The sequence below is a fragment of the Vitis vinifera genome, chromosome 7, assembly GCF_030704535.1.
Source record: "Vitis vinifera cultivar Pinot Noir 40024 chromosome 7, ASM3070453v1".
In the NCBI taxonomy this organism is placed as follows: Eukaryota; Viridiplantae; Streptophyta; class Magnoliopsida; order Vitales; family Vitaceae; genus Vitis; species Vitis vinifera.
In genome coordinates, this window is record NC_081811.1 from 18168225 (window position 1) to 18178940 (window position 10716).

Sequence of the window (10716 nt, forward strand, 5' to 3'; positions counted from 1 at the left end):
AATGAAGATATTAAGATATTCCCAATAACTTATACAACAAATAGGTCATTGTTAGGTTTATAAATTTGACATTACATGGACTTGATATGACATTTATCTAATTGCAATACTTATACATGTCTTAACTAACATAAGTCAAATATTGAGAGGTATGAAAAAAAAAGGAAAAAAAAAAAAGGTTCAAACTCAATAAATATTTTGCAAATATTTCTCTAATTTTATTTAAGGGAAAAATTTGCAAAGTAAGATGATTTTTTTATGTTTGAATATCATGAGAAAAAATATAAGGAAAAAGTATTAAAAATATAGAAAATATGTTAGTTAAAAAAATTTCTTTCCCATTATCTTTGAAAAAAAAAATAGGAAAATTTTGAAAAAAATAAATTTTTTTTAGCATTTTTTTCCTCAAATTTTGTATTAAAATATCAAAAGAAGAAATTATTCAAATTTTCTTATTTCTAATAGTCTTCTCATCAATAAAAGGGGAGGTGGGTGAAAATATCAAATGAGAAGCATAGGAGAGATGTGATAAAACTTCAAATCAATGGAGACTAAGTATATTTAATCAAAACCTTAGGAGAGATCAATGAAACTAACCTTATTCTGATAAAATAAAATAAAATAATTCTTATTTCAACTCTTATAGTAAATAATTTAATGCAATAATGAATTAAAAATATAATAAAAATTCTTATTTGCATTCCTATTCCCAGTTCATTCTAGTGTTTTACACGTATATATATATAGAACAAAACTTTTCCTACAACAGTCCAATTATAGTCAAGAGGTATTATGGTTGAACCAAGGACTCCATTCTTCCCAACTTGTTTATTGCGTAGATGTTTTAGGCTCTAATTTCAAAATAACTTGTCAAAAAAAAAAATTGGAAACTCAATCTAAAATATATAGGAAGAAGAAATGGGAATGAAAAATCCATTTAGCTTAATTTATTAGAAATGGGAATTGAGGAATAATTCATCTTCATTCCACCCGCCCATACACCATACAAAAATGTATAGACAATTGCCTTTCATTTTACCTGGTTTGAATAATGAAAGAAAAGGAGAGAGAGATGGAATGCTTTACCCAAAAAGAACTATAAAAGGGTGGAATGTTGTTTCCTTTGGAATAAAACAAGTCCCAAGACATGTGGAATTCAATGCCCAGAAAACTGGAATCAGATCAGACACAGGCAAGTTATAGGAATTTTCTCCACAGAGATCAATGGCAACAAGGGTGATCTACCAAACTGTTTGCAAAGGAGAGATTAAATGAATGAAACAGGCTCTTTTCTCTATTATGCATTTGGTGTTCAGATGTATGTGTTACAAATCAAAATTGTTAAAAGTGCTGGAATAAAGGTAAGTTATAAAGCTCTCTAAGCAATGAAAAAGTACACCTAACCAGGATTCTGCAATTCTACACTCTGTTTCATGTAACTTTCGAATGGGTCTGCGAAACCCCTCTCTAAACCATTCCCTGATGCACCAACTGTAGAATCAAGCAACAAAAAACACAGTTTCAGGACAAAGAAATCAGACCCTGAATAACACTTACTACAAGAGTGATCATACACAAGTTGTACCTCAAAGAACTGATCTGGGAGAGGATAATTAAAAGGAGAATGCAGTAAGAATTGATGAAGTCAGGCCCAGATGTTAGCATGCCTTCCTGGAAGCTTCCTTTGGGGAACTGCCACATTTGAGGGGCAATAGAAAGTGAAATCAACAGGTCTACACTCTTCAATATGGAATGACATATGGCAGAGCAGATACATCAGCAGATTTTATTGGCAATGCCTCAGCCCACACCTGCATTGTTCCATCAAACCCCAAAGAACCCACTTCCATGTTCTTTGACTGAGGATTTTTGCTGCTAAATAGCCATTCCTGGTCATCAAAATTGGAACATTCCTCTATTTTAGGTACAGAAAGTATCTGGCTCAGATACTTGGAATCCGGATGTGGCTGTTTGGCAGATGCTTCACATTTCTCAGTAGTTTGTACAGTAGTAGATGAAGAGTTCATTGAGGCTGAGTTGGAATGTTGAGTTTCTGCCAAAGCATTAAACTTGTGCTCCTTGATATCAGCCTTATGATTGAATGGCAACACCTGCTTCTCAGGTGCAAATTGGGTAATTATTTGGCTTGGATCTGATTTCCATCCATTTTCTACAATTGGATCGGAAGAAGCGATGGGTCTTGGCAACTTATTAGGCTGCATGCGATTTTCTACAAAAAAGTTGACACAAGTACAAAAGAGAATTAGCTGACAAGGAGATAAATAAGTACAGACCAAAACTTATCTCATAACAGATCCCCACCACCCCAAAAAGCCAAATGTAGAACTAAATCAGAAACCAGATGCAGTAAGTAGCATGAAAAGCAATGACAGTGAGAAGCAGTCATCTTCAAAAGTTAAAAATTAAGCAACAAAAAAACAGTAGCCTTGAGTGGTGATACGTTCTGGTCCATGAAAGTATAACAATGTCTCTAATACCATCCAGGGTGGCAAAGAAACATCTCAGTTTATGCTTCCTGCCACTGGATGGAGAAAGAGGTCTGAAGGATGTTCTTTACAATAAAGAAAAGAACTCACCATGAAAAAGTCCATTTGTCTCGTGCTCCTTTCTCTTGCCAAGATTTCCTGAGGTAGCAAAACTCTTGCTGTTGCCCTTCAAAAGAGTTTCTGATTTAATATTTTGAGTATCTATGGAGGCTTGGTCGCTTCCTTTTAATTTGGTCTGCTTTGTATCTGGTTCCCTTTTTCCCTTCATTTTCTCCATCTTTTCCTTCTTATTCCTATGCTTATCCTTTGATTTACTTTTCTTTTCTCGATCTTTATCCTTTTTCTTATCGCCTCTACTATGACTTCCATTGTGTTCATTATTTTCTTTCACCTTCACCTGCTTCTCCACATCCTTCTTCTCAACCTGCATTCCTTCAATTCTTCTTTGATCCATCCAAGCAGCGGTATGTACAGTTGCAGATTCAGGACCTTTTGCCTCAACTTTGTTTTCTTGTCCATTGGCCTTCCTGGCATCATCTTTGTCTTTAGTCTTACTTTTTTCCTCCGCCCAATTGCCAATAATGCTCTGTCCAGTTCTTCTTTGATCCATCCAAGGTGAGTTATGGACAGTTGCATTTTCAGGACCTCTTGCCTCAACTTTGTTTCCTTGTCCATTGGCCTTCCCAGCATCATTTTTGTCTTTAGACTTCCTTTCTTCCTCAGCCCAGTTGCCAATATTGCTCTGTGCAACTCTTCTTTGATCCATCCAACCATAGTTATGGACAGTTGCATTTTCAGAAACTCTTGCCTGAACTTTGTTTCCTTGTCCATTGGCCTTCCCAGCATCATTTTTGTCATTAGTCTTCCTTTTTTCCTCAGACCAAGTGCCAATATAGCCCTGTTCAATTCTTTGTTGATCCATCCAACCAGAGTTATGGGCGGCTGCATTTTCAGGATTTCTTGCCTCAACCTTATTTCCTTGTCCATTGGCCTTTCCAGTGTCATTTTTGTCTTTAGACTTCCTTTTTTTATCAGCCGAATTGCCAATATTGCTCTCCACCATACTTCCCTCCAATTCAGGTCTTCCCTTATCTGTAAGGGTAACCTTCTGAACCATCGGACTTCCAACAATTTTATCTTTATCTCCAAGTCTCCGGCCCAACTCCTGCACAATTTTAGAATTACTGATCTCAACACCTGGCAAGTTGTTTGGACGAGGCTTCTCCCCATTATAGCTTGCTGGTTTCCCTTCAATTCTCTTCTCATCTGAGGTCCTGTTTTTTTCTCTATCTCTATTCCTCTCTTTCTTGTCTTTTTTCTTCTCTTTTCTGTCTTTCTTCTCTCTGTTTTTTTCCTTGCTTCTCTCTTCATCCTTTTTTTCTTTACGTTCTCTCCTGTCTTTGTCCTTCTTATCTTTTTGATGCCTTTTCTCTTTGCGCTTCTCCTGAAAAATGGATTTCCAACCAGGAGGCAAAATAAATAAATAGGAGAGAATAGAATAAAAATCTGACTATTGATGTAAAATAAATTAAATTTGACAGAAGTCAACAAATTATGATAGAAAACTAACTAAATGATAAGAGGTTCACATGGCCAAGAAAAAGAGCAGCATTCAAACGAAAGGGGGAATCAGAGTCGGATAGTGGATGCAAACTACAATATTTATAATAACCATAAAAATGGATCATCTCTGCTCAGACTTTACCCTTTTGATTAATTCATTGCCAAATTAATGTGCCATTATAATTTCATTTCTTTTTTGAGCACTCCACAAAATAGTATAAATGATGATGGAGAAGTATTAAAAAAAATTATAACCACATTCTTCTAGTGTCAGGTGTTAGGATCCAAATTTAAAGTGCCAAGATTGTTAGAACACGGTGAGGTCTTCAGAATTTTTGAAACTTATACGTCATTGGTCTATATTGTGTTAAACAAGCTAGATGAAGAAAGAATATAGAAATGGACAGCATAATTGAACAGTATACTTGAGAAATGAAAGCTTAATTTAAATACTTGTTTAACCCTAAATGCATTTAAAAATACTTTCCAAAGATTTCTCTTGAGAAATTTGGAAAATTGATTTTAGAACATTAACATAATTATATGCACCACATGTTTTACATCATATGTATTACTGTAAATATAGAAAAAAAGATACTTATTCATGATATATAAGATCCATATAACCGATACATATTGTAAAATACCAATAACTATCTTAGAAAATGAGGAATGATATAGTTGCATGTCCAATTCTCCAGCTTCACCGCAAGTTCAACTACAATTGATGTGCTATATTAAATTAATCTTAACTACATAAAACAGTAGAGCATAAAGATTCGATTTTCAGTTTTATTTCCAACTTCATCCAACCTGATAGGACCAGTTTTATACATGCAATCTAAGGCACCCAAATCCTTCTATTTCACCCAACGTACTAGTGTCCACACAACATGACATGATTTTGATTATGGGATCCTTGTCGGACACTCCTATTCTACTTTGGGTATGGCTGTTTGAATTTTTCATTAATATCTTTTTTTTCTTTCAACTTTCTTAGTAATAATTACATTCAAGGGAAAAAAAAAAAAGTTACCTGAACAGTGAATTTTTGTAAAAATATTTAGGGATAAGAGGGAAAAAAAGGGATGGAGGGACATGATGAGAGCTTTTAAAAAGGATATTTTCACTTTCAAATTATTTTTAATTGATTTTTCTTTTATTACGTCGTATCCTAAACCATGCCCATTTTTTGGATCCTTTTTATCTGAGTCTATGTATCCTAAAATTTGAGTTGTGAAAGACTAGATACCTAAACACATACCCGCATCCGACATTCATACCCAAAGCCATGGAACATAGCAAGCAACTCCACAAAATCAACAATTGAACACAATCCCGGCTATGACTTAGATGAAACATACGTGTTAAAGAAAAGGCTACTTAAGCATCAAGTATTTCACATCTCAAGCAAGCAAACTTTCAAATCCATAAAGGTAGTTCTAAGAAGCAATCAGTTACATGCAATCCTACAAAGAATCTGTCCAACCAAAGAATATATCTCTATGGAAAAAGTTCAGATAACTCTCATGCAACCAACTATTACAAACCACTTAATAATAGCATTACCAAGACAGGGGCCACATCGGTTTATAGAACTAAAAATCAACTATTCTAGAATAAGATGTTACCAAGGAAATTATTAAGCAAATTTCAATCATTATAAATATATTTGAGCTTAAGAATATAGAATAAAATTTCAAGTTTCAGATTTTATCATGACCAGATAAGAGCATCATTCTTGTGCATTTTTTTACAAAATTTAACAGGAACTTCAAGCGGGATTTCACATCATAGCCAAAATTTTCAGTAACAGCAAAGCATTAGCCAAATTGATTGGATATCACAGAACTTTCTGTTAACTTCATTCTCATAAGGTTTCCATTCATTCAGGAAAGCAGCTCAGGTAAGGCAAGTTAGCAAACACCAGGATGACCTTCTAAAAAGGAAAATAGGTTATGTGCCATAAATAAACTAAACATGTAACTTCACAAACTTACCCTTCATTAAAAATAATCAAGTGTTAAAGCAAAGGTAAGTCTGAAAGAGTAGAAAAATAAATCGAAGGGTTAGTTTTCAAAGCCTACAACTAAGATAAGGATGGTCAACTGCACAAGTCAACTAAAATATGCTTAATTAAGCTCAGTATAAAATCAGAGAGTATCACACACGACTTGTGTATTGTTAGTTATGACATGTGAACATTCTGATATGTTATATCCTCCACATTTCCAAAGTCAGTGACATCATTCATGTCCACAAATTTTTTGAAATTTAGTTATGATGCAAGATACATCATGATATACTTAAATAAATCCATCTACATATATAACTGGATTTCTTATATATTAAACATTTTTCATAAATAGCACATGGCTTCACTTTTGCAAGATACATCTTGCATTTCACCTTTTAGTACTCCTCATGTCTAATTTAGGAGACAATCTTCTCAAAGTATAGACTATTACAAAGTAAGACATATTCTTTTATTGTTAAGAGAAATTCCATCATGAAGAATTTAGAAATAAGTTAAAATAAATTTGTAATTTCTTTGTCCTGGAACTTTGTTGACATAAAAACCTCTTCCAAAAATATCATGGATCTAGTACCTATGCTTTGTGGACATGGTCATGAATGCCACATAACACGAGGTGGACAGAGACCCCACTCAAAATTTAGACACCAGTGACACAACCATATATTTCTTCACATGAGAATTTATTACATCAAACATTTATAGCTATCCTCCTCTGCAGTTCGCAAGTGACCAGAAGAGTCTTGAGAGAATAGAATAGCCACACAAGCAACAGTTTCAAAATAAGTTTCACAACAGAGGGACATAATTCACTTGTATGAACATTTCAAGCATAAATACAGGTGGACTCCATCAGATGTTGAGCATTGTCGATCCTAAGTTCCATTTTCTAAATTTTAGTAAGTGTCACCAACTGTTGGCTGGATGTTCCATATATCATAGGGTAACATAGATCGACTATGTATTTAATAATAAATAAAGATAAATACAAAACAAAAAAAAATCATTTAACATACTTAGCATACTTAGCATTTTACTAAAGTTTCCAATACATTATTACAAACAATTAATGCTGTTAATTCATAAACTTTACAATAAAAAACCATGCATGGAACAATTGATATGAACACCAACCCATCGTCACCACCCAGAAAAAATTAATAAATTTTTATTGGTTCCAAGTAACCCAAAACTGTCTGTGGCAATCACTCCCACTTGCAACACTATCTCATTGAATTTGAAAATATACATCCACAAGTAAATAATATGATACATGAATTTAAGTATGCATGCCCTGTGAAAGCATGTGTTAAGGTAAAAAAAAAAATTCATCTCAACTCATATCTAAGAACAGACAAAGACTAATAACTGAGATGGTCAATTCATCAAACAAACTGTATAACATAGCCAATCCAACCAGAGTACTTTAGTCATTTTGAAATATCCATGCAAGGAACAAACAAACCCACTAAACGGTACCACAGAATCGATATTCTATATTGGGCAATATGTCTTTGTCTTTCTAAATTGGACATGCTGGTCAGCAATGTGTCATGCAGAATGCATGTTAGACATATCCCATCACGATGCCACGTTGAGCTACACATTTTAAAGTGTACAAGTAATGTGTATCTTGATAAAGGACCATGTGCTACTCTCACCAGTGCTCATGCAGTATGCAACTGGAAGTGACATAAACATTATTCAACCAGAACATGACGTATATGTTTGTAACAAAACTCCTCCCAGATCAAATGTTAAGGATCTCTATTGATTACTTTATAACCATCATCTTTCTCAATTGGCATTATTTCACATTAATCCTTTGCTCCATTTTCCGCCATGTTATTTCAGTTTTCAACAAATCCATAAAATTTCAGAAGATAGGTTCTGTTCACAACTAAAAGATGTTCTCTCTAAACTAGTCTCCTTCAACATTGACTCAATACGCCTACATACTCTAATAGACTCCTCAAACAAGCATAAAATTTTCTAATTCTTTCCACAGTTCCACAAAACCTTCTTGCCTCTGGTAACCCTTTGAAATTAACCCACGGGCAGATAAGTAAATCATACAATTCATTATAAATAAGAACGAAGAAAGACCAGATGAGCAACATCAACAAAAGCAAACATAACTGAAGCTAATAATGAAAGTTAATTATCAAGACAGTATATCTAATAAACCTTGGTAAGTAAGTCTGTATCATCACTTCTTGTCTTCTTTTCATATCCTGGAGGAGGAAACGGAAAGCAGCGAGACATTGCATGTGATCCCAGAATTCGCAAAGTGCGCTCCTACCAACCAAAAAGCTTCTCCTAGTCTCCAGTGGTGCCGTTCCAAGACAGGAACAGACCAGAAGCTACACTCTCGTCCATGCACCATGTCCCTGCACTCATTTCCAGCTCGGGTGTCACTCCATGACCCCCTCACAGCACCACTATTATTATACCAGAAATGTCTGAAAGCTGAGAACCAAATCCTCCCCTCAGCCAATCCAATTTCAGAAACTGCAAAATTCCACACATCCACAAGCATCAAATGACCAACTCTAATGTAACCAACACTACGTCAACCCGGATGGTTTCCCGATAAATGAGGAAGGTCCACAGCAATCTGATCCTTTGTAACGCCTAATAGGCTGAAAAGGAACCAGCACCTGCTCATTAGCAAAAACCAACATCAGGAACATTTCCTGATGATAAAGATCAACAACTCACGCAACAAATGCAACAAACACCTCAACCTTGAAATGCAAAAAACTCTCTCAATTCCCCATCACCGCCTACTGCTAAAAAGCAAATTCTTCCGATCTCCAAACCAAAATTTCAGCAACCCCTTGTGCAGAATGAGTTTCTAGTGATCAGAAAGCAACCCAACTCAACCCAAAACCTCTAAGTCCAAAGAAATCCAAAACTAGCAATACAAATTGCAAGAGCTATCAATGTTTCACACTACCAGAAAGAAGACTGAAGACCTCCAAGAATCCAATAATGCTCAGTGTATCTACAATCTGTGCTGTCCCAGTGATAACCCTAATAGTTTTTATATAAATATAAAACCCACAAAATTAGGGTTGATTCTAGTGGGTGATCTGAACAAACCCTAGAAAAATAAACCCAACAAATATATATGTATATATGGTCACAACCAAAAAATTTTTAAAAAAAAAAAAAAAAAAAACCCAATCCCAATTCTTCACACCCGCAAACAAAAGATTAAAAACAGAACCAAGAAATGGAAAAAAAAAAAAAAATACAAAAAAATCTTTGAAAAACAAACCCCAAGTGGGATGTCTTCTGAGAGAAAAAAAGAAAATAGAGAAAATTAATTGGGATTTTACTTTACTGTTGGGCAAAGAGCAGGCATTGCAGGAGGAGAAAGAGAAGATCTCAAAGCAAAAGCAAGGAAATTGATAGAAAGAAAAAGGGAAAGATTTTTTTTTCCTGAAAAGAAAAAGAAAAACGCTCTCCTGAGGTCTACCTCTTCCTTTCTCTTCTCTCAATGCATAATATTTGGGTTTCTATTTGTTTGTGTGTTCTTGAATCTCAATTCTTTGATATGGTATGTGGGTTTTGGTTTTCCCAGAAGGGACTGCCTCACCTCTCCTCAGAAAGACAAAAAAAAGTGAGAAGGAAGAGGAAAGAAATTGACGAGAGGGACAGACAAGGACTATTTATAGAGAGAGTGTAAAATGGTAGGATGGCTGTCATTTGACCTCCATATCTTGGGTTCCCAATGAGGTAATTATCCGGCACACGTGTTACCTTTCTTGCCATTTTGCCTACCAAATCTATTTATCAAATGAATTAATCACACTACATAATATTTGAAATCTTCGGCCAATAAGGGTTAAACCATTTTTTCTACAAATCCTATCTCTTAATCCAATTAACCACAGTATATAACTTAAGTCTTTTGAAATCTTTAACCAACCAACACTTGATACGTTTGACCTTTTAAGGATTTTAATACTCTCAACTTCACCTCTGAAATTTGCCTTTAAAATTTCAATATGAATTGGACATAGACAGAAAAGACTATGATACCTCACATTAAATAAGAGATTTTTTTTTTTTGAAGTTATATATTGCATAAAGATGATTATGATATCTCATATATATATAAATAAAAAAAGAAATTATGATATTATCTATATATGTATGAACTCTTCTTAATCATATAATCATATTTTAAAGTTGTAAGGATTCTTTTAATCTAAAATATATCAAAGTCAATCTTCAATTTTAGTGTAAAAGTTCTTATAAAATACAATGAGGAAATTATGTCTATATGCAAATTAATTATGATATCTTATGTTAAATAGGGGGAAAATTCTTAACACTATATGTGTGTAAATTCTTTTTAACCACAGAGAAATGTTTTAAAGTTATGAAGGGTCCAAGGAGCTTAAAGCAAACAATATCTAAAAAATTGGAGGCTTGACATTATAAAATCTCATATACATTGTATTTGAGTTTGCACTAAAACTCACATTATGGGTTCTAATCCATTTTAATTAAAGTATTGCATATATATTTTAGATCAAGAGCAAAACAATAGCACTTCTTTTCTCAAAATTATCAAAAGGAACATGGAGTGACATTGTT

At 34.1% G+C, this 10716-nt stretch overlaps 1 protein-coding gene across 5 annotated transcripts; it reads right to left on the minus strand.

Annotated features, from left to right (window-relative positions):
• Positions 1-1267: 1267 nt before the first annotated feature.
• On the minus strand, positions 1268-9784 carry LOC100245554 (uncharacterized). Of its 5 annotated transcripts, XM_019218221.2 has the most exons (6): positions 9065-9767; positions 8853-8944; positions 8293-8765; positions 2598-3951; positions 1586-2230; positions 1268-1491 (listed from the first exon to the last, which is right to left on the minus strand). In XM_019218221.2, the coding sequence occupies exons 3-5, from the start codon at positions 8368-8370 to the stop codon at positions 1743-1745; spliced, it is 1920 nt and encodes a 639-aa protein (XP_019073766.2). In that variant the 5' UTR covers positions 8371-8765; positions 8853-8944; positions 9065-9767; the 3' UTR covers positions 1268-1491; positions 1586-1742. The 5 variants fall into 5 exon arrangements, with proteins under 5 accessions (XP_019073766.2, XP_010646573.2, XP_059594115.1 ...); XM_010648271.3 differs by lacking the exon at positions 8853-8944 and having other exon boundaries at positions 9590-9784; XM_059738132.1 differs by lacking the exon at positions 8853-8944 and having other exon boundaries at positions 9450-9767.
• Between the last annotated feature and the right edge of the window lie 932 nt (positions 9785-10716).